The 25530-nt window shown below is 35.9% G+C and overlaps 1 protein-coding gene across 1 annotated transcript; it reads left to right on the top strand.

Annotated features, from left to right (window-relative positions):
- The first annotated feature begins 6326 nt into the window (after positions 1-6326).
- On the top strand, positions 6327-18934 carry cth (cystathionase (cystathionine gamma-lyase)). The gene is made up of 12 exons (XM_056460150.1): positions 6327-6664; positions 8302-8383; positions 8471-8566; positions 8654-8763; positions 8880-9014; positions 9278-9335; positions 9414-9491; positions 10388-10540; positions 11620-11741; positions 11818-11870; positions 15866-16004; positions 18376-18934. The coding sequence occupies exons 1-12, from the start codon at positions 6491-6493 to the stop codon at positions 18388-18390; spliced, it is 1215 nt and encodes a 404-aa protein (XP_056316125.1). The 5' UTR covers positions 6327-6490; the 3' UTR covers positions 18391-18934.
- Positions 18935-25530: the final 6596 nt, after the last annotated feature.

The following is a 25530-nucleotide window of genomic DNA, read 5'->3' as shown; positions in this document are numbered from 1 at the left end:
ATTTTTCATTCTGCGATATTAATACAAACAAAATGAAAGCCAGATACCTATTTGGAAATACCTATTTATCATTTTAGATTGATTGGGATGATTAAGGGAGTGCATCAAATATAATAAACAATCTACAAGCATAGATAAATTCAATAAAGAAAATATTTTAATTAAATAAACAGCTTTGTATTGCTTTTCAAGGAGTCTAATAGTATTCATGTATACAGTAATTGAATAATCAAATGTAAAATAATACTGTATAGTCTTTTGTTTTATAAATAAATCAACTAAATTAATTACAAACATTAAAAAAGTTACAAATGGTACAATTAGTTATGCATGTACGTGTTTAAACCCTTCACATAGTCACAGGCCTAAAGAAAAACAAAACTATTGCAAAATGCTCAATTATAATCCAGACACAACATTGCGTATACTCATGATGTGACTATTGCGAATGATCACATTGCAATATGATTTGCTGAAACGATATATTGTGCAGCCCTAATAACTATTTTTTTTTTTGGAAAGTTAAACTTAAGTGTGCTTGTAACCACATTTCACTATATTAGACACTATTGTGAAATACTTCATTAAAAAAATTTATAGTAAAAGACAAATAATGAGCCATCTACTAGTAATGCTATAACACAAGGATGAATGAAAGCACAACATTTATTATGGTTGAATTTACCAGCAAGTCTAAACTACAGGGATACAAGGCCTAATTCTGTCCTTTTAACTTTCGGTTCAGTTTAAGATTATAGATTATACTCTATTAGCAGAACTGAATAATTAAAGAAACTATTTTTAAGAATATTTCTCTAGTATTGGAAAGACATTTTCCAACAGCAAACATTTCAGGCATACCAGGGATATGATATAATATTTAAAAAATGTAGTATAATAAAGGGGTGTCATGGTGCCGCAGTGGGTAGCACGATGTATGGATGTTTCCCAGTGATGGGTTTCAGCTGGAAGGGCATGCGGTGCGTAAAACATATGCTGGATAAGTTGGCGGTTCATTCTGTTGTGGCGACCCCAGATTAATAAATGGACTAAGTTGAAAAGAAAATTAATATAATATAATATAATATAATATAATATAATATAATATAATATAATATAATATAATATAATATAATATAATATAATATAAACTGGGAACTTCACATCTAAATATTAGACATTGAGTTTTGGTTTTCTGGCTCATTGATGGGTGATGTGCATATTTGTAAGGGTTGGCATGGTAACTGTGCCCTCTTTTCAGGGCAGGGGTGAAGTGGACAAAAGCTGGGCCAGAGGAGGCTTTTGTATATGCTGACATAGGTGAGTTTGGGCAAACGATTGCATTCAGGTGTTTTTAAAGTAGGTTGCTATTGAGTAAATGCTATTCCAGTAGGTTGAAGGTCCCATCATATGAAAATGTCTGTATTTGCATTCATTTACAGTACATGGGTTGCAGATTGTGGTAAAAGACATTTGTTCTTGAAATATAAACAATACATTTAAATAGCAACTGCACAATAACACCATTCATCTGTTAAAATCACAAAGTTTAAATACCTCAAAAGTGGATAGTTCACCCAAAAATGACAATTCTGCCATCATTTACTCACCCTGCACTTGTTCCAGACCTGTTTGAGTTTCTTTCTTCTGTTGAACACAAAGGAAAACATACTAAAGAATGTAGGAGAAAAACAGCGATTCACAAGTTTATTTCTATAGCACTTTTTACAGGAATTATTTCTTTTAAAGAAGCTTTCCGTTGTTCCATTGCCATCCACAGTATTTTTTTTTGCTATTTATAACTTGTTTTGTGTTTAACTGAAATTCATAAGCATTTTGAACCACTTGAGTGTGAGTACATGGTGTGGAAATTTTCACTTTGGGTGAACTAACCTTTAACTCATCATCCTCTGTTTTGTAAAAGTCATTATTAGTCAGGTGTATAAGAACATAATGTTATTTACATTTTACATACAATTAATATGGTACATATAATACATTTGATATATGCTGTATTTGTTATACAGCACATACATACACACACAGGCCACTTTGTTAGGTACACCTTACTAGTACCGGGCTGGACTCCCTTTTGCCTTTAGATCTGCCTTAATCCTTTGTGGCATAGATTCAACGAGGTACTGAAAATTTTCCTGAGATTTTGGTCCATATTGACATGATAGCATCACGGAGTTGCTGCAAATTTGTCAGCTGCATATCCATGATTAGAATCCCCCGTTCCACCACATCCCAAAGATGCTCTTTTGAATTGAGATCTGGTGACTGTGGAGGCCATTTGAGTACAGTGCAGTCATTGTCATGTTCAAGAAACCATTCTGAGATGATTTGCGCTCGCATGGCGCGTTATCCTGAGATAGCTCAGAAGATGAGTACCCTGTGGTCATATAGGGTTGGACATGGTCTTCAACAATACTCAGGTAGGCTGTGGCGATGACATGATGCTCAATTGTTACTAATGGGCCCAAAGTGTGCCAAGAAAATATCCTCCACATCATTACACCACCACCACCAGCCTGAACCGTTGATACAAGGCAGGATGGATCCATGCTTTCATGTTGCTGATGCCAAATTCTGACCCTACTATCTAAACTGTCGCAGCAGAATAAAAACTCACCAGACCAGGCAACGTTATTCCAATCTTCTATTGTCCAATTTTGGTGAGCCTGTGTGAATTGTAGCCTCAGTTTCCCGTTCTTAGCTGACAGAAGTGGCACCCGGTGTGGTCTTCTGCTGCTGTAGCCCATCCACCTCAAGGTTGGATGTGTTTTGTGTTCAGAGATGCTCTTCTGCATACCTCAGTTATAACAAGTGGTTTTTTGAGTTGCTGTTGCCTCTCTATCAGCTCGAACCAGTCTGGCCATTCTCCTTTGACCTCTGGCATCAACAAGGCATTTGCGCTCACAGAACTGCCACTCACTGGATATTGTCTCTTTTTCGAATCTTTCTATGTAAACTCTAGAGATGTTTGTTCGTAAAAATCGCAATAGATCAGCAGTTTCTGAAATACTTAGTCCAGGCCGTCTGGCACCAACAACCATGCCACGTTCAAAGTCACTTAAATCACCTTTCTTCCCCATTCTGATGCTCAAGTTTGAACTGCAGCAGATGGTCTTGACCATGTCTACATGTCTGAATGCATTGAGTTGCTGCCGTGTGACTGGCTGATTAGAAATGTGCGTTAACGAGCAGTTGGACAGGTGTACCTAATAAAGTGGCCGGTGAGTGTATATATGTTTTTATAAGATTACACTTATTTAAAGACAAGTACCTTGTCACTTGTAAAAATGTGTTGCTTAAACTCTCCTTCTGCCTGATTAAGTTCTGCTGAATTCCGTTTAAATGTATTTTTCAGGAGCACCTATTAACAGTTAAAAAAGAGAATGATATAACAGTGGAATACATTAATTACAGTAACTCATCTGCATGTCTGCTCAAGCCTGTTAGACCACTTCAGGTTAAACTGGTAAAGTTGTTTTGAGCATTCAAATGTCCACAACCGCATGTTGAAGACATTTTACATGGTCTATAAATGCAGCTGCTTCATCAGATCATTTATATTCTTTGAATTGTTTTATTATGTTATACTCAGTTGGAGATATTGTGAAAGAAAAGAATAAACCAAAGGCCCTCAATGAAGTTTAAACCAGCTGATTCATCTTCAAATGAAACTATGAATCACTTCAAGTCAACTTCATTGTGATTAAGCATTATTAAGGCCAGTATAGTTTCACCCAAAATGGCCTTTCCAAACTTACATATCTGGCTCAGAAAGGGAAGTCCATTGCTTCATATTGAACACAACCATGCCAGTGTACTTGTCATATGAATCATCTGTAATCAGAATAAATGCACATAGTAAGGTCATCAAATAAATATAGGTCTTAAGTACCTCTACATCTGTGTTGCTTTCTAAGTCTCATATTTTTCTGGAAAGCCAGAGATGTGTCCACCAGTAAGCATACAAGTATACACAGAGCAGCAGCAAATGGCCACACTTGCTCTGATAGACGGTTCATTGAGGTGCTTGATTGAACACCAACTGACAACACACAGATCTTATCTTTAATATTTTTATTCTATGTACATTTTTAAAAATAAAAGTGAAATTATTTGGATTATCAAATTTAAATAATCAAATAATTTGGGGTCTTTTTCCATGGAGAACCTTAATAATCCAAATCACTTTCCAATGCACAAAATGTTATTTATAGTGGTCCTGATTATTGTAGTCCAGATTGTTAAAAATTCTCTTAAGAACTGTTACCTGATTGGAAAACGCAAAACAAAAATGTTACTTCTGTCATTTTTTGGCACCTTTTTGGACACGTATTTTAAAGGAACATTCATTTATTCATTTTCCTTCGGCTTAGTCCCTTTATTCATCAGGGGTCACCACAGCGAAATCAACTTATCCAGCATACACTCATTCACACTCATACACTATGGCCAATTTTAGTTTGTTCAGTTCACCTATAGTAAATGTCTTTGGACTATGACTGAAACCGGAGCACCCAGAGGAAACCCACGTCAACATAGGGAGAACATGCAAACGCCACACAGAAACGCAGACTGACTTAGCCAAGACTCCAACCAGCGACCTTCTTGCTGTGAGATGACAGTGCTAACCTCTGAGCCATCATGTCACCCTTTAAAGATTAATTTACAAACGAGTAAAAGCAGGAGAGGGCATGTGTTTCAGTATATGGAGTAGATCAAATTTAACAGAGAGGGAGGATAATACTTTCCATGCACACAAACGCATGCTCTTTTTCAGCAATGCCCGTGTGGTCACTTTAACATCCATGTAGAAAAGTTATGTAAAATTAGAATTTTTGTGATTAAAAAAAAAATATTTGCATAGGCTACTGATCACAGGGAAAACTCCCAATCACAGATATATGCATATTTGTGCATATCTGCCCTGTACTTGGTGGCGTATGTTGACGCATTGCTTTTAATAGACAACAGCAGGGTAGGCGACAACTATTGTAAATATCTATCCATGGAATCAGATTAGGCCATTAGCATCTCACTCAAAAAAAATTTCAATAATATTCCATTTTGAAGCTCGACTATACAGAAATTACATTGCGAACTTAAACAGACAGAAAATGAAAAGTTGCTATTTTCAAGGTCGATTTAATGAAGTAAATTTGCTGCCTTATTATGGCTGCAGCACCTGAAAATATTTCCCAGCTAGATAACAAACAGCGATGCATAATATCATTGTGCCTGCTGTGATCTAAACCTATTCATTGATTTTTGCTAAGCTACAAGAGCTCCTGCCAAACATGCAGATTGTCTAAATGGATTAAACAATGGTAGAACTCAACCGTTTGACTCTAGGGGATTTGGAGTGTTTTGGAAAACCTCAGTTTTTAGTACATCCAGCTGCAATTTCTTGATGTTTGCAAACAATGCCACCACCGTGATTGTAAAGGTACTTACAGTCTGTCACTGTTAAAGTTAGACATTGTTTTCCATTGCATCCCTACTGAAAAAAACAGCTTAAACCAGCCTAGGCTGGTTTTAGCTGGTTGACCAGCCTGGTTTTAGAGGGGTTTTGGCCATTTCCAGGCTGGTTTCCAGCCATTTTCAGCCTGGTCTTAGCTGGTCAGGCTGGAAAATGACCAGCTAAAACCAGCTTGACCACCTAGCCAGGCTGGGAGCCCAGCCAAAACCAGCTATGTCCAGCTTAAACCAGGCTGGTTTCAAGCTGGTTTTAGCTGGATTTAGCTGTTTTTTTCTAGCCTGACCAGCTAGGACCAGGCTGGAAACCAGCCTGGAAATGGCCAAAACCCCTCTAAAACCAGGCTGGTCAACCAGCTAAAACCAGCCAATTAGCCTAGGCTGGTTTAAGCTGGATTTTTCAACAGGGATAGGAAACAGTAATGTCTGCTGAGATGTTGCAGAGATCAAACTGTGGTAGATTATTTTTATATGTTGTGACTGAGATTTTTGGAGGATGTTGTGTGTTGTTGACAAGGGAAATGTGTAGGTGCCGTGCGTGGAAATGACGTGCTTGAAATTACGAAAAGTGGGGACTGGTGGTTAGCACCAGGTTTCAAGCAGCCGCCCGCTGCGATCGGACATTACCCAAAGTCTTCGCTTCGGGGGTGTTTTTAGACTGTACTAAAAAGCTGAGGAGTAGGGGGTGCTGGGTGGGTTAAATTCTGGGGTTTTTCCGGGAGATGGCAGATATGCATGTAACGTAAACGTTGCATCACCAGACCGCTATCATCTCACTCCCTGGCCACGTGACCCAGCACGCCCCTGCGTAATCGCCAATCCACTCCATGCCTTTACACTACACGTACAGTGATTGGCGTAGAGAGAGGTTGTGCTGCTACAACCTTCCTGTTTAATGTGAGCCATCACTGTATTTACTGTAACAGAGAGCTGTTCACTCTCGTGCGATCTCAGGGACCCGGGATATCACCCTTCACCGTCAGCCATATCAGGAGCAGGCATGTCTTCAGAGATGCAGAAGGACAGCTTAGCCGGCTTCCAGCCGCTCTTCAAGTCATTCGCCACAGATGCGATCCACGTTGGTTCAGAGCCCGAGCAGTGGAGCTCTATGGCCGTAGTGCCTCCTATTTCACTGTCCACCACCTTTAAACAGCACGGCCCCGGAAAACATACGGTGAGTCATTTAGACGTGTGAGGTTATACTATATTAAATGTTGTTTCATGTGGTCTTATATGTAGACTGTGATTTGTTATTGTGATGAGTACAACCGGTGCGTGTACTGATCGAGTGACAATAGAGCACGCGACAGTCAGCTTTAAATCTATGTGATGTATCATTTTTTCAGACATTTTATTGTATAATTACACTTTATATACAACTAAACAAATGGCTTGTAGATTTTGAGTTAAAGGAATAGTTCAACCCAAAATGAAATTTATTTGATCGTTTACCCTCTTTGCTGAGGACATGTTTGAGTTTCTTTCGTCTGTTGAACACAAAAGAATATATTTTGAAGAATGTTGGTTGCTGGTACCCTTTGACTTCCACAGTATTTTTAATTTTATTTTTTACTGTTTAATTTAATGGGACTCCAAGCAGCATTCTTCAAAATGTCTTCTTTTTTGTTCAGCAGAAAAAAAGTCAAAAGTTTAAGAGGTAAAATAAATAGACTTTTGCTTTTTGGGTTAACTTTACCTTTGATGTTTACCTGCTTGTGTATGACACACAGTGACTAAGCATAAAAACGTCATTTATCCTTGTGAAAAACCTCACTGCCTTGCTAGTTTTAGGTAGTCATTATGGCAGGTTTGTTTGTTTAGCCAAATGTTTTAGAGGGGATGTGGATGATTTCCAGGTTGTTCAGACGAGTAGACTATTTATTTCCAGCGTGAGAAAGGTGTAGTTTAGAGCTACAAGTAAACACAATGATTTAACAAAAATATGTTACATTTTAACTACTCTACAAATAATTATGCTGTTAACAAAAGTGTCACTAGCTTGTCTTGGCTGATTGAAAATTGTGTGTCTGTCTTATAACCCCTCCATAACCAGTCAAAAGACATGTGTGGGAGGGGTATATAAAGAAGGAGATATGATTACATCAGCAAGGATGCTGCAAGTTTACTCAATATTTACTCAACCTGCTATGAGAACAACCAGGTGCTTCAAGTAAAAGCACATGCTCACTTGTGACCGTCTTTTCCTGAAGAAGTTACACACTAAAAGGATGTGCTACCAGTACTTTTGATGTTAATTTTTTTAGTAACATTTTTAAACTTGAATTTCTTTGAAACTTGTTTTTATTGTTTTTAAACTTTGAAAGTTTTTATTGCAAAGTGATATAATATACAACATCAGTAGACATTTGTCATTTTCCCAGCTTTTCCAGTTCAAAATCCCTAATCAGGGATAAATAAGGAAACAAATTTCTTCATGACAGTAACAGAACAACATATGCCTTTGCATTACCTTACATAACTTATACCAAATCTAGTTACAGAAGAAAGGGAGTGTGGGAGCAATATTTACTGTAAAAATCAATCTTAAAAGTTCTATAGCAGGGGTGTCCAAACTAGGTGTCCTTCATAGTTTAGCTCCAACTTCCTTTAACACACCTGTCTGGAAGTTTCTAGTATACCTAGAAAGAGCTTGATTAGCTGGTTCAGGTGTGTTTAATTGGAGACAAAACTAAAATATGCAGGACACTGGCCCTCCAAGACTGAGTTTGGACACCCCTGTTCTATAGCAAAAAGGCATTAGGTTAAATGGGAGTAATGTATTGAATTTCCTTCTAATGTTTTATCTACCAGGGTTTCGAGTACAGCAGGAGTGGAAATCCTACAAGAAACTGTCTCGAAAAAGCAGTCGCTGCTTTGGATGGTGCAAAATACTGTGAGTCCCTCACCAACACAAAATATATACAATTACTGTTTATTAACATGACATTGCCTTAAACTGAAATCTTTGTCCGTCTAATAGGTCTGGCTGTTGCCTCTGGATTGGCTGCAACTTTGACCATCACACATCTTTTCAAAAGTGGAGATGGAATTTTGTGCATGAATGATGTATATGGAGGTGAGTAATCGCTCCTAATAATTCATAAAATCCATTCGATCTTGAAGGAAAAGAGAGTGAATAGCTCTGACATGTTTTCCCCACCAGGAACCAACCGATATTTCAGAAAAGTAGCTTCAGAAGCTGGGCTTGATATCTCTTTTGCAGACCTCACAAAGCTGGAGGAGTTAAAAACAGGTCTAAAACCAAATACAAAGGTATGCTTCATGAGAAAAAAACTTGTTTTTCCAAGAATGAGGTGAGGATTTGACTGACTAAAATAGGGAAAGCAGGTGTAATTAATACAAAGTATTAACTATTTCTGTTTTTACAGATGGTTTGGATTGAAACACCCACAAACCCTACAATGAAGGTTGTGGACATCCAGGCCTGTGCAGATATTGTCCATAAGCACAACAAGGACACAATTGTTGTTGTGGACAACACTTTCATGTCAGCCTACTTCCAGGTACACGTCCAGGATTTTGAATTCATTGTTGCTGTTATCTAATCTATAAATCTAATCTAAAACACAAAAGCTCTTTATAGAGTTCAGAGAGCAAAGAAACCTCATTTATTTAACATTGCACTGCTAATTAAAACTTAGTTAAGTGCGTAAAATGTACATTTTTTTAAGCGTTAAGTAATTTATTTCATGATTCCATTGAAGGGATTACCTTCTCTCAATACAAGAACTATGCATTAATTTAACTTTTTTCACTCCCGGAACAGCGCCCCCTTGCACTTGGAGCAGACATCTGCATGTACTCCGCAACAAAATACATGAATGGTAAAAAAGTTAAATATAAACCTTTTACACTGTTGGAATACAGATGATCGAAGGTGAAACTCATCTGTGTAATTTCAGGACACAGCGATGTCGTCATGGGCCTGATTTCTCTCAGCCGCGATGACCTCTATGAGCGACTGAAATTTTTACAGAACTGTAAGTCATTTACATTATGGTTTTAGTGTGACGCTCCTATCTTATAATACTCCAATCTTCTGCAGAGGCTTTTCCCTTTGTGGATGCATTTGTGAGTACAGATCAGAAGGTCTGAAATATATTAGTGTAATTCACGGGCGGTTATAGCATGTTATTTAAAAAGAGATGTTTATTACCTTTTGAAATAAAGCTCAGTTATTGGATAGCATTAAGAACAAAAGAGAACAGATAAATAAAATGCACTTTTAGAAATTTGGTTTAATAATATTTTATATGGACAGGTGGTTGTTTTTATAGAGTATATTTTCAAGGACAAGGAATCAAACACCAAATTTAACTTACCAAGTTTGATTAAAGTTTAAGTTTAGCATTATAATCTACCCAAATATGTGTTTTAACAATCCCAAGAGAGCCACCAGGTGAAATGTTCAGACATTTCTCTGTGAACAAGGAAATGTAGCAATAATGTAGTTCTTTTATGTGTGATGTTGGGGGTCTTTTGTAAGACACAAGAAGAATGTTTTTCATTAACTTGAAAGGAAAGCTACTTCTCTTTAGGGGAAAGTAATATCCTGTTTTAATATCTATAGACAATATTTCCCTTCTGTTATTACCTGTAGTCGCATTGCTCAGAAGTTATGAAGTATTAGAAATAATTTTCCTTTTACTCACATTTGCAAATCTGTCAAAAAGGAATGTTTTTTCTGTTGCTCATTGTTTTCATGATATCCTGTATTTTAATGTATTTTTTCAATCATTGTCTAATAGGATGCATTTATAATTAATCTGACACTGTGCAGGTTCATCTTCTGATGTAACACTTAAAAGGAGCCTGAGTTAAACGTGTAACAAAAGTGTAAGATTTATTTTATTTATCATATCTCTCTTTCCTTCAGCTCTCGGTGCTGTGCCGTCTCCATTTGACTGTTACATGTGCAATCGTGGTCTGAAAACGCTGCACCTGAGGATGAAGCAGCACTTTAAGAACGCACTGGCTGTGGCACAGTTTCTAGAGGCCGACCCGAGGGTGGACAGAGTCATCTTCCCAGGTGACTGACGTTATCGCCACATTATGTTAGAAAATTTGTTTGATGAATTTGACTTATGTATTGTAGATAACTGCACAAATAAACCAAATTACTGGTATTTAACCTGCCTGATGTTTGCGTCTAAATGAGGGGTCCAAACTCCTGCATAGTTTAGCTCCAACTTGCTTCAACACACCTGCCTGGAAGTTCCTAGTATACCTAGAAAGAGCTTGATTAGCTAGACTGAGCACTGAAGTGTGTGTGTGTGTGTGTGTGTGTGTGCGCGTGTGTGCCTGTGCGTGTGTGCTGTTTATAAAGTCCATCTAATAAGTTCATGAGCTGCTCCCAGCAGTTTGTGTGTGTAATCAACCGAATGAGAAACAGGTGCGTGTGAGCGGTGCATGACTGGATATGAAGTTTTTTAAAGTGGCAGATTTGTAGTTCTTCAGCGATCTGCACAGGCTGGATCACTGGGGACTGTGACGAGTGTTTAATTGTGGTTGGAACTAAAATATGTAGGACACATAGTGGCGTTTCAGGCCTGGCCACAGGTGGTGTTCTACTAATGGAACGCATACAAAACATTTTAATTAGCTTGGGGATATGTCAGATTCTAAAAACATCCATTCAGAATTAGATGTAAACAAATAATAAAAATACATCTTTAAATAAAAATAGGTTCTTTCAAGGTATGGATTTAGAGCATTTAAATTAAAAACAAAAAAAATGTAGCATGGTTTAGACCAGGGATGTCCAACCCCCTAGACGAAAGAGTTTGGACACGCCTGGTCTAAACCATGCAACATTTTTTCTTTGGATTCCTTGATGAATAGATGGTTTAAGAACCTATTTTTATTTAAATGTGTATTTTTCTTTTGTCTTGTATGTTTTTTTTTTTTTGTTTTTTTTTTTAAATCAGGTTTTTGTTTCTAATTCTAAATGAAAGTATTTAGAATCGTAAAAATGCCCAAGCTATTAAAGTGCCTTGTATGTGTTCCATTGAGTTAACCCCACCTGTGGCAGGCCTGATGCGCTATGTTTAAAATAACTGAAAGTGAGAAATTTCTTGGTTGACTTTTTGGTCATATTTTTTCTCTCAGGTCTTCCATCTCATCCTCAACATGAGCTGACAAAGAGACAGTGCACAGGCTGTCCTGGGATGATCACATTTTACATCAAAGGGAAACTGGAGGATGCTTCATCCTTCCTCAGCAATCTCAAGGTGCTTAGCAACTTCATACTTTGATTTTTTTTAATTTTTACATTTTTTAATGTTTTAATTGTGTCTTGCATTTTAGTTGTTTGCACTTGCTGAAAGTCTTGGTGGTTATGAGAGTCTAGCAGAACACCCGTAAGTACTGAGCCTATCACACTTTCCGGATTCACTCAAATGTAAACCAACAGCATATAACGTTCATTGTATTTGTGTTTGCATTAGCAAGTATTCATATTTTTGTAATAACAGGGTGTCCGTGGGGTCTTACAAAGTATTAAAAGTTGATAAATCAGTTTGGAAAATTTTAAGACCCTTATTAAGTATTAAAAAAGTAAAAAAAAAAGTTAAATTCTATTTTACTAAGTATTACATTTTGTATAATTTTTGATTCATTTTCAGTACAATGTATAGTTGTATGCTAAAGTTTTCCTGAATTTAATCTATGAATATGGGGGTGCTATGTAGTTTATAAAATTGATATAATCCTGCCAGATTTGGCATCATTCTGCTTCGTTTATTGTAGTTATCATTATTACCATACCATTATTTCTGCAGTTCTATAGTATATGTATATGAATAATGTTTTAGTTTAAGATTAGTTATGTACACTTTGTATTTAGTAAAAATACTGTAAATTAAAATGTCACCAATGTTATCAGTTGAAAACTAAAGTGGTTATGAGGTCTTAAAATATAGGGAAAGAGTCTTAAAAAATGTCTTAAGAAGTATTGAATTTCACTCTCTGATTCTGGTGTATACTCTGAATAAGTGTGCATGAGAAGCCAAACATTACTAGTCACGTGTGAAGTAAAAATCTCAGCATATTCAAGTCTTAGTTCACCCATAAAGGAAAATTATGTTACTAATCACTCACCCTTATGTCATACCAGTCCCTGAGATCTTCATTCATCTTCAAAACGTAAATGAGGATATTTTAAAATGAATCCAGAGACCTTCCTCATTCTCCATAGACAGCAATAGTCCTGAGTCATTTAAAGTCCCGAAGAGCAAGTCATATGATGGTCCAAAACACTCTGTTCACCTATATCTTCTGTCCAACAGAACACTATGCATAGTGTTTACTATGGGCAGTATATTGGATAGACATTAGTCAACAGTGCAACACACAAGCATCATATTTCCTGTAGTAAACACACACCCTGATCTAATTCTTTGAGCTTTGCATGATTACAGTTGAATCCCTGAAGTCACATGGGGTGTTTTCACAATGTTTTTAGTTTCTCTACTGAACATTTCACGACTCTTGCTGTTTACGGAGAATTAGAGAGCTCTCGGATTTGATCTAAAAATCTAATATGTGTTCTGAAGATGTCTCAAGGTTTTGGAATGACAATTATGTGTAATTAATAAGATAATGTAAATGTTTGGGTGAACTAGAACTTAAAAGCCTGGGTAGATTAAGTGGTAAGCAAACAGTCATCATGATGGATACGGTAGAAATGGGGAGAAATAAAGAGCTTTGTCCGTTTGACATGGGTCAAATTATGTCAAGCCTACAGGGTCACCCCATATCTGAAACCTCAGGGCTTGAAGGTTGCTTTTGGTCATTCAGTGGTGAGAATTTACCAATAGCGGTACAAGGACAGACAAAACACAAACCAAAGACAAGCCAGTGGATGGAGTGTGTGCAATGTTCTTTTTTTAACACAATGGGTCCAGCTATTCATGTGGATATGTGCCTGGCGAATAGCCACAAGGGGACGCAAGCACTGTATTGTTGTACTGAAAAGAAATTGCAGAAACAATACCTTTTCCTCATTGTAGAACATTATTCAACAGGAACAAATAGTAGATTTCCTTAGGCTATAGTACTCTGCTGACAACTGTACAGATAATAAGAGGCAAGGGATCAATCCAAGCATATATTAAAGACACTTTTCAAGTTTGAATTCTGAAACCAGGCAGATGCAAATGTATTGGTCAGTTTAGGTTGACACGCTTGTATTTATTGAAGAATGTTGAACCACCATGTGTAATTGCTGTTGAACCTCTCGCATCATAAAGCATATTTTATTATGGTGGCTTGAGAAAGTCAACACACTGTTATACTACATAAACTTAATATTCTTCTTTTTCTTCGGGGACTAATTTCTTTATGCATCTCCTCCTGTTCATATTACAACCACCAAACTTAAAACTGGTCTGACTCAGGTTGCTATATCTTTTCCAACTGATCCGACTTACGGTTTTCCAAAAACTGACCTGCAAAAGTCCCATTGACTTTGGACCAAACTTTGTGACCTCATAACTTTGCATAAGACTGTCATACAGATTTAAGGTTACGCTCATTTAACACAGACTACCAATCTTCCAATCACTGATGATCTTTTAACTTACCAGCCACACCCTAGCAACCACTTACGGCACCCTAGCAACTGCCCCATATACTTCCATTGTAAAAACTGCCATTGACCTTACATTGGACAAACTAACAACATACCTGTTCATACTAACTAAATACCAATCCATACTAGAAACATACTAACAAACATACTAATCAAACTAGCATCATGCTAATTTATACTTTAAACATACTAGCAACATGCTAATTCATACTAAATTCATGCTAACAACATGCTAGTTTATACTAGAAATATGCTAGCAACATGCTATATCATACTAGAACTATGCTAATAACGTGCTAATTTATATGTTAATATGGTTTATATGTTATATGCTAACGTATATGTACTTATCTATGCCAGCTGTTTTAAACTTCTTAAAAACTACTTCAATTATTTAAACTTTTAAACTACTTCAAACTTTCAGACTAGTCTTTCTTAAGCCACCATAACGTTTGTCTTTACTTTTCTAGTTAAAATGTGAAATTGTAAAGACCTCAAGACAAGATTTTTATCTCTCAGAGCACTTTGATATGGAAGGCGATTTATGCCAATTTAAAATGAATCAAATAAACATTGCAAATTAAAATGAAAACCAGATTAACAATTACATTATAAAACACTGTTCGCAAAATATCTGTCAGAATTGAAAATGAAATGATTTCATTTTAATATTCACTGTGACAACACATCATCCCTGTCAAATTGATAAATAAAATGAAGTTGCCAATTTAACATTTCATTTTCACTGCATTTTCGCTTCATAACTGCCAATATTAAACAAAAAGCCAAACTAAAAAATAACATGCAAACACAATTTTTACAAAGTTATTAATGTTCACACTACAAAAGTGACACAATTCAAATGAAAATGTCAATTTAAGTTTTCCTTTTATTGACACTTTTATTTCAGTTATTGTTTTTAAGTTCATTTTCTTTTTCCTTTTTTTAAGATTTGTTTTTGGCCTTTATAAAGTATTTCAGACAGGAAGTGAAGTGGGAGAAAGAGAGGGGGTAGGGAAGGGAAATGTCCTCGTGCCGGGATTTGAACTCAGGACGCCCTAAGGTGCTACTGCACCATATGTCAGTGTGCTAACCACTAGGCAGTTGTGCCGACTCGATTTCATTTTCAGCGTCAACCTGTATGCAAAGCCTATTCTAATCAGTGGCGTATTCAAGTGACGTATTCAAGTGACGTAGAGTGTTTTTAGAGCCCGAGGGCAGAAGCCCGGTTTTGATGGATGGGACAGAGTGAGTTACTTGTGTATATATATATATATATATATATATATATATATATATATATATATATATATATATATATATATATATATATATATATATATATATATATATTACAGAAGTAAAATGGATAAAACTGAAAAATTGCATCTAATGTTTTTAATGTAAATATTTATTTATTTATTTTGTATCAACTCTTATTGAAAAATTAAGTTGTTATTGAAGTTGATCTTGCTATGAAATAGTCAAGCCAATAAAACTCAGCCTACAGTATAAAAACAAAGTTAAAATTGATAACAAAAGCCTTTTGAAATGTCATTGTGTCAGATTTGTGATGCTTTTGTTCACAAGTAATTTACTAAATTGAGCTATAGTGTCGATGAATTATCTCTTGCTTTCTTGATGTCAAACCTTTCCAGTGTTATCATGATTTATCCTGGAAAACGGATTTGAATCAATCAAAATGTTTTGAGGAGACATTTCATCCATCTCTGTTTCCCATATAGTGCACTTTGTCTTTTCCAGAGCGATTATGACTCATGCTTCGGTGTGTGAGGAAGAGAGGAAGAAGCTGGGCATCAGTGATACACTCATTCGTCTTTCAGTGGGTCTAGAGGACGAGGAAGATATTATTGCAGATCTGGACCAAGCTCTCAGTGCTGCAGTGAGTAGTTCAGAACATATACTCGTATAAAAAATGAATAAATCACAGAAAAACAGCCTTGTGGGACCTGTTTTATAGTTATAATGCCAGTGTTATTATAGGTAAGCCATTTTTGGATCAAAAGTGCTCTTAAATGGTGCAAACTAATGTAAAAGGGTGCGTCATTAAAAATAAATGTAAAAAGTAAGCATGTGAGATGATTTCAGCCAATAAAGTTTAACAAGTGAGCACTGAATAAATTCAGGAACTAAATATAAATCAACTAGATCAGAGTCTGAAAATTATTCCAATAGAAACATATTTGTGAGGAGAAAACTAGGATTTTGTGGATTTGTTGGTAGGAAACCTGTTGGATCACAGTCTTCAGAGTGATATCACAGCGCTGTAGATGTAGATTCTTATTTGAGATCAAAGGTGCTGCAGTATTTTTTTGATAAGGTTTGAACAAAGTTCCACCCTGCACCCCGTTTTTGTGAAGGTCTTATCGTGTTTCATAGGTTGAAACCTTTAACCACTATCAGCAATTCGTTGCCAGTCTTACAGCTCTTATCAGAACCCTTATCTGTAACTGGGTGCTATTTCAGACAGTTGGCAGAGACTGAGACACCGCTTATCAGCTGGCTAGTGAACTGAGGGCTAACCTTAACCTTGGGAAGATATGGGAAGCTTTAAATGCGTTCACACATATTACATTTGAAAAGATGAAGTATTGTTCGTTAAATTGATTTTTGCTTCAAGTTTATTGTTTAACAGAGAATCCTGAATAATATGTATCATGTTTCCACAAAAAGTATTATATTAAACCAAAGTCTGGAGTAAAGGCTACTGAAAATTAGCTTTGCTGTACAGTGCATCAGGAAGGTATTCATAACGCTTCCACAAGCTTGGCACACCTGTCTTTGGAAATTTTGCCCATTGCTCTTTGCAGTACCTCTCCAGCTCTATTAGGATGGACTGGAAGCGACGGTGTACAGCCATTTTCAGATCTCTCTAGAGATATTCAATAGGATTTAGGTCTGGGCTCTGGCTGGGCCACTCAAGGAATATCACCAAGTTGTTGTGAAGCCACTCTATTGATATTTTGGCAGTGTGGGTCATTGTCCTGCTGGAATCCCCAGTCTGAGGTCAAGAGCATTTTGAATCAGGTTTTCATTCAGAATGTCTCTGCACATTGGTGCATTCTTTCCCTCTATCCTTACTAGTGTTCCAGTTCCTGCTGCTGAAAAACATCCCCATAGCATGATGCTGCCACCACCATGCTTTACTGTAGGGATAGTATTAGCCTGGTGATGAGTGGTGCCTGGTTCTCTCCAAGTGTGACGCCTGGCATTTTAGTCCCATCAGACCAGAGAATTTTGTTTCTCATGGTCTGAGAGTCCTTCAGATGCCTTTTGGCAAATTCCATGGAGGAGTGGCTTCCGTCTGGCCACTCTATCAAACAGGCCTGATTGGTGGATTGCTGCACAGATGGTTGTCCTTCTGTAAGGTTCTCCTCTCTTCACAGAAGAACGCTGGAGCTCAGACAGAGTGACCATCAGGTTATTGATCACCTCCCTGACTAAGGCCCTTCTCCCCCGATCACTCAGCTTATATGGCTGACCAGCTCTAGGAAGAGTCTGTATATTTCTGTACATGTGATTTTTCAGGTTTTTTATTTTTAATAAATTTGCAGCAATTTAAAAAAAATCTGTTGTCACATTGTCATTATGGGGTATTGTGTGTAGAATTTAGAGGAAATAAATGAATTTAATCCATTTTGGAATAAGGCTGTAACTTATTATGTAACTTAAGAAATGTGGAAAAAGTGAAGCGCTATTAATACATTCCGGATGCACTGTATATTTTTTAATAATACAAATAAATACACCCTGAAATTTTAAGATTTATTCAAGGGATTTTTACACATCTTAATGTGCATACAAAGCTGTCTCATGATTTTTTTTGCTTAAAGGTGAAAGTTGTTCTGCAAAATTTCTCTCACTGTAAAACGTATTCATAGTCTCACTTATAATAAATGTAGAAGTTTTTTTAATGAGGTAAACTCTTAACGACAATAACCGGGTTTGTAAATATGTAAAGTCTTTTTAATAAAGAACAAAACTCTGAGAAGGAAATATTTCTTTACAGAACAAACTACAGAAATGAACCATCAGTCCATTTTAGACATTCACTGTATTTATGTTTTTATTTCAGGGACAGAATGTCTGAAATATATGAATGATGATGATGATGATGAAACAAATACTGATTTGATTGCCTTGTAATAACCAACCCCCCATCCCCCCTGCCCCTCCCCCCACCAATATTAATATACTAATATTATACAACTTGTTTGATTTATTTATTTATTTATTTATTTATTTTTTAACAGCTTCCAAAGAAGTAGGAGGCCAATCAAGATGAGGAACAGGAGTGATGCCACACGTGGATGAGATGAAGACACTTTTATGTGGCTCATTAGTGATTTACTTTGTATATTACGGTTACTTGAATAACATCAATTGCATTTGTCAGGGAACAGATATTCTCATGAATATTCTTTGCCATGTTTTAATTCAAAGGAGATTTGGGGCTTTTGTGTTTCTACTTTTTGTAATTGAAGTTTGATGAGGTAGTGGGCAGCCAAACAAAACCGCACTTAAAAGTTTTGATAGAGAAAAGTGGCAGGACATCTAAAAAAATCAATGAATAGACTGTACAAGTTTGTTATTCAAAAACTGTAACATGCACAAAAGACACCATCAGTGTTTTCAGGTAATGAGCAGTTTTTATTTTCTGCATTAAAAAAAAAACCTCATCATGTTCCAGATCACCCTTCACTGAAGAGCTGTATTTTAAATACTTGATAATAATGAGATGCTTGAGCGTTTTCAATTCTAAAGGGATCACTTCAGATCTTTGTCTGTATCACCAGACCCATTAAAAGCCATTTGTAAAGCCATTTCTTCCTGAACCATAAGCAGTCACTTTGAAGTCAGCAAGCGCCACGCATGTAATTGGAAGATGAATAGTAAAAGGCATGTTGAACAAGAACATCAATAAAACTGCAAGAACATCTTGAACTCATTAATAAGTGTTTAGAACATTCTCCAGGCTTGAGTTTATTTCTTCAACTGTCTTGACGTGATAATTACTTTGCAAGTTCTGACAAGTTTTTTTTTTTTTTTTTTTTGTGGTGGTGGTGATTTCCTGAGCCATGAAAGGTTTTCTATGCAAGTAAGGTGAATAATGAAAACATAATTAGTGAAATGTGTCCTCCTAAATATTTTTAAATGGACGTTTTTTTTATACAGTTTATCGATATTTAGAATTAAATGGTGGTCAATGTATAAAATGTTTTTAGAAAGCATTTCAATGTCTTTTTTAGTTTTGTGCTGTATTTCAGTTTCTGTTTTTTAGCATTTTTTTCACAAGACCTATATTCTGTCACCTCATATATTTAATTTACTGATTCAAAAGATTCATTTATCAAAATGTACATACAAGAATACTATTAATCCAGGTTTTCTGACATACACTACTGGTCAAAAGTTTGGGGTCGTTTTAAAAAAAAAAAATTATTCTGTTCATCAAGATGGCAGTTATTAAATGTAAAAAAATTGTTAAATATTTATTAACATTTTTAAATAACTGCTTTCTTATTGTATGTTCAAATGAAATTATTACCCTAGCCATTGGTTTTATTACTGTTACAATAATAATTAATATTAGACTGATTTCTGAGGGATCATGTGACTGAAGACTGGAGTTATGAAACTGCAAAATCATCTTTAAATTCACTAGAATAAATGATTAAATTAATTGATAACAGTTATTTTATAGTGCAATCGCATTCACAATTTTACAATTTATACTGTATTTATGATGAAATAATTGCAGCATTGGTGAGCAGGAGAATCTTATTTTAAAACATTTAACTATCCCACTGACCCAAAACTTTTGACCAGTAGTGTATGTTGTGTTTTTAGCCATAAACTTGGCGTATTACTGTCCATATATGTCACATAGAGCCATGTAAGGCATGCAGAATGTTTAAGAGTGTAAAGTTCATACAGTTTAGTGGCAATGTGTGTGTGCGTTTTACAGGCTAGTAATAGAATAAATAACATGAGCAAAGCTGAGGTTGCAACTCGTGTGACCTGTTTTTCTTTCATCAGCAAAATTCATGTTTTGATCTTGTCAGATGATTTTCAATTTTCACATTTCTGAAAGAGAAATTATTGCTTGGTTTGCACCCTTTGCACAAGCTTGTTTAGAAGATGATGTTTTTTAATGTCATGCTCTTAGCTTGATTCTATAAGCATAAAATGTTAAAAAAATGCAGTCAGTTATTGCTTACAAGACCAGTTTTAAACTATTCAAATTATGACAAATATGGATATAGAAAATAAGTAAAGTTTCATAAACTAATTTCGAGAGGAGCATGTGACATGATCGAGCATGACTGGCTGCTCATCTGTAATCAGTAAAAATCCAATCAGATTGATCCAAGCTTACAATTAATGGACCGATTTTCCCCTACTGCTCTATCTTTGTTTGGGAAGAATCCCCCCTTCAACCCTCCTCCTTTTCTAAGGGGAGCTCTTGAGACCAACCTGATCTCGGATCCCCTTATATGCTTATTGACTGGGCAGGAGCTTTAGGCCAAATTATCTCCAAGCTCAGGGTTCTCTCCCAGGTCAGCATGCCAAACCTGCTATTAATGCTAAGCACATCTAAGTAAGAACTCTTGAAACGATGTTTTATCAATGTAAGTAGCCATCACAACCAATACTGTTTTAAATAGCCTATTTTTAACTTAATTTTTAGTAACATGAGATTTGGACATTTGATATAAAGTAATGAGATGCATATAGAGTTTCCAGTAGAAAATTTCAATCATAATCATTCTCAAACCGGCTTTTTAACTGGTGTCTTTAAACAGAGGTGCCTAAAGTAGGGCCTGCGGGGCAAAGTTGGCCTATGGTATCCTTTGGTTTGCCCTGCCATCCCATCTGAAAAGAGAGGGAGAACGATGGGGAGTTGGTTGGGGCAAATTGAACATAATCTTTTGTTTCTTTGTTTAATTAAGGAGCTACTAAAAAAATCCAACTAAAATTAAATGTTTCATTTAAATGATGTAAATAAATCAGACTTTTAAATAAATCAGACTTTTAAAATGTGAATACAGTCAGATAGAGGACAATGCATAAGACATTGGTGAGCAAATCAAGGCAAAAGCAAAGCCAGGAACAGCTCGACTAGTGTATTCAGCATTGAACTCTGTGTTATAAATGGGATTGTTTATGTTTGTACTATAATAAGTTTATTATAAAACATTAGGAATGATACTGCATCATTATTAATATGTTTTAAAGCAACATTTCTAGTTATTTTTAAATATTAGCAAATAATGTAGGAAATTATCCATGGCAAATTTAATGTAATATGGCTTGGTATATTTAACTTTGGCCCACAACCCTCTATCAACTTGTTTTTGGCCCTTTTCAAGAAAACGTTTGGGCACCCCTGTCTTTAAACGTACAGAGTAACCATCACTAACCTCTTTTGTTCCTTGCATTGAAGAGAGAGACACCTTCAGCTCAGTTCAGTGCTAACCTTTCCTTTTCATTCATCAATAATATGCCTATTAAATATTAAAATAATTAAAGCACTTCAGATTCAGCTCTCTATTACAGTGAAATCATTCAGATTGTATCAGGGTTGAATCAGAGACTGAAGACTGTAGTAGAGACTATAGAACATGATTCAGTCAGTGTTTTATTCAGACCCATTTTTCCTCTGCAAGGATGGGATCCAAACAAAGCATCATTGCGCTGAGATGGACCACTTTCCTGGAGACTAAGAGCTGACATCTATCACATTGTGGTAGCACTGCAGCTTTGAATTTTCGACATGATGATGAGGATGTATTTTGTCATTTCCTTTCTTTCTGGGATGCACAGTTCTTTTATAAGAAGCACAAATCTTTAAATCTATATCTCAGTATTTTGTTACAGTTTTTTTAATCAACAAATAACTAAAAAAATACACTGTAAATTAGCAGTTTTCCATATTTTGGGATTCATGTTTTTATTATTTTTTCCCCGGTTTACGTTTGCTTTTGAAGTGCATTATGATACCTTGACCTTTTTGCCAACAACTTTTAACTTTGAAAATATTAAAATTGTGCCACTTTAATAGTTTATTGTGATATATTGTCTGGTTTGGTGTTGTATATTATGGCACAAAACCTTATTACTTATTTCTCTCTGTATTATTTCTTATATATTATCATTTTTCAAACTACTAAAATGTAATAAAAGTCACTTTATTAAACTGTAGAGATTAATTTTCAACATCAGATGTAGACAAAGCAGAGCTCAAGGTCCCATAATGCAATTCACAACCGCAAATAGACACAAAACACTTGAGAACCACTTGGGAACTATTAATTAACAGATATTTTTTACAATAGTCTTAATATCAAGTACACAAAGACACATGCATAATTAAATTTTCCCGAAAACAGCATGACATAAACAGCGCAGCACAAAAGAGCGCAAAGGTCTGACCAGATCAGATGGAATGACCTTTGACCTCGGTATTGTTAGAGAGGCCTCCCTTTGAAAACTTTAATAGGGTGTTGTTCTCTCTTCCTGCTGGGATGTAATTGCGAACACACTCCACTCATTAACTTAAGTTAATCCAAGCATAGTTGTCAAAAACTGGGGACAAATTATTCATTGAATGAGTTCAAGCCCCTGCCTTCCTGAAAAATTGAATAATTTCAGAATGAATCTAATTTCTTAAATAATTTCCAAAAGGCTTCAACCCTATATAAGTTCATATGTAAGATATAACACAAGGTGGTGATGTGAACATGAAGTAAAGTTGTGTTTTGAGACAATCATTCCGTTTATACAGTTACCACTCCTAAAGACTGCTCAGGTGTTGTATTTCAACACATTTGTCAGGTTTTGGTCCTCAAGCAACTCCTGTGTAGGAATAGTAATACCCTGCAAAAAAAAAAAAAAATTTACAAATCAAAACAGCATATGCCAGTTCATGCCATAACTAGTTTAAACCAGCTCATGGCTGGCAAGAACCTGCTTACTTTAGACCTGCAGCTCAAAACGAGTGTATGCTTTTTCATTTCATCTCATCCAAAGGCTTATGTGTTGATTTTATTTTATACTGAAGGCTGTGACATAACTGAAATTAATAGTATGGAACTGTAATTAAAGACTATAGAATGGCAAAAAGTTAGATGGACCCCTAAAGTGGTGGTCCAGAGTGTATTTTTAAGACTTGGTTGTGTTTATAAAAAGCAATGTGTGCTCATGCTTCATTTGTAGAAAATCAAGGTATGTTTTTTTCATATATCTTACTTTGATTATATACTGCTACTCAGCTAACATGAAAACGACTGTCAAATTTCCTAGTTCCTCCGAAAGGCCCGCCCTCAAGAGGCCCTGATTGGTCAGCTAACATAATGTGCTGTGATTCGCAGATCGGCTCCACGTCACCAGGAAGCATCACGTCCAGTCACACCTCTACTAGTATGCGCTGTGCCTTTTGTGAAGACATTTGTCACTTGTTTTTTCTTGCGATGTATCATCACTGTTTTGGATGTTGTTTTTCCAAGGTTAATATAAGTGGTGATTTGCACCTTAAGGATGTTACTTGTTGTTTTGAAAACCAAAACAAGTCGTTAGAAGCCACTGTGAACTTTCTTATACTTGCTGGGAAATTTTACTTTCACAAACAGAGGTTCCTTAAAAAAATCCAATCTTTATAGACTTCCTAGACTTTATAGACTATGTCAAATTGAACATTTAATTAAATCACTTAGATTAATTGAAAATAAGAAATGTGCCTATCTTGAGCAAATATGATGAGATCTTTCATGCTACTTGAATATTTATCTTTTTTTATTGCATTATTTCTTTTAACTTTTTAAACATTTTTTTATGTATTGTATTTTGGTTTTGATCTTGTGTATCTAATGTGATTATTGTGTAAAAGAACTGTTATCTTTTACTGTATTCTAAATTGTGTTAAACATTTCTTGAAGTAAAAAAAAAAAAAAGCGCTGTGCCTCTGCTGTGTAAATACTGTCAGTCAGTGTAACCGCAGCAGTTTGAGCCTAAATCAGACAGAAAATTAAGAGCACACTGCTGAACCTCATTCCTGCTCTCTCTTTCACATATATTCGGAATAAGCATGTGTAAGTAACATGAAACGTTCACATATCTTTTGCAAGTTTGTTATTTGAGATGTAGTATGCATGGAAAGAGGCAGCATAGAGACACTAGTGCTGTTGAAGATTGTGGGTGTTTACAGCGGTTTGACAGATAAATATGAATTTGTAGCTAAATTGTTAACGATGCCAAACAAGCAATTCTCGTTGTTTACATCCTTGTTCATGTCCTTGCTAAAACATACTATCAAACCCTAGAAACTGAGCATGTAATTGATCAATTTTAACAAATAAAAACAGTTACAGGTTGTGGCTCACAATCCACAGCTTCGTCTATTATGGTTGAAGCTGGTTTTTCTTTGAGAAGTTTTTAGCCGAATCCAGCACTGAACCAGGAGAGATTCTGGAAGCTGCTCTTTGTCAAATGCTAGCTCTATCTTTTTTTATGATTCTCTGAAACATTATTCAAATTAAATTGTAAGCACTTCTCTTTTTGTGTTGTGTCCTTTGGAAGCCCAAATACAGAAACAAAAGAAGCTCTGCTGACAGAGCCTCTGGCCACACCGCTTCGCTGCACAGGGTGTATGCAAGTCGTGAATGTGCTTAACCTGAAGTGTTTGTGATTTTACTTGCCCAGATGTATTTTTTTGTAGTCCCCAAACTTCGTTCGCTGTAGGCTTTGCTGAACTAACTCTGTAAAAGCCAACATATCTCTTTGCATTGAACTTTGAGTATCTTACATTCAGAGATGTTGTTTATGTTTACACAGCTACATTACATTACTAAAGTTTAAAATATGATATCGTACTGGACCACCCCTTTAAAGGTACTTTGCTGTAATGTGGTCAAAACCTGTCTGCATTTACTTTATCCTTGGTTACCTGGCAATAATTCATTCATTCATTTATTTTCTTTTCCAGCATATGTTTTACACAGTAAATGCCCTTCCAGCTGCAACCCATCATTGGGAAACACCCATACACTCTCAATCACACACCTGGCAATAAAATGCACATCTCATATGTTTACCAGCCAATCAGAATCAAGCAATCGACAGTTCTGTGGAACAAGGTTTTTAAAAATGCTTGTAAGGAATTATGTAACTATTACAAAGCACATTTTATTTAAAAAGCTGCCATCAAGTGAATTCATCTTGAAATGTGTTACTACACTAATGATGCGATAAAAATGGTCATTGGTCATCAGTTCACAAATTAATAATTAGCATAGTGTAGGTAGGCAAGCAGGCAGGCAGATAGATAGTTGGATGGATGGATGGATGCATGGTTGGATTTTATCTAAAACGTGGCCTAACTGTTAACAATTAAACTTGGCCTCTACTGT

This window comes from Danio aesculapii, chromosome 6 (genome assembly GCF_903798145.1).
Source record: "Danio aesculapii chromosome 6, fDanAes4.1, whole genome shotgun sequence".
Taxonomy (NCBI): domain Eukaryota; kingdom Metazoa; phylum Chordata; class Actinopteri; order Cypriniformes; family Danionidae; genus Danio; species Danio aesculapii.
The sequence above is the reverse complement of the archived record's forward strand: the minus strand, read 5'-3'. Positions and strand labels throughout refer to the sequence as shown.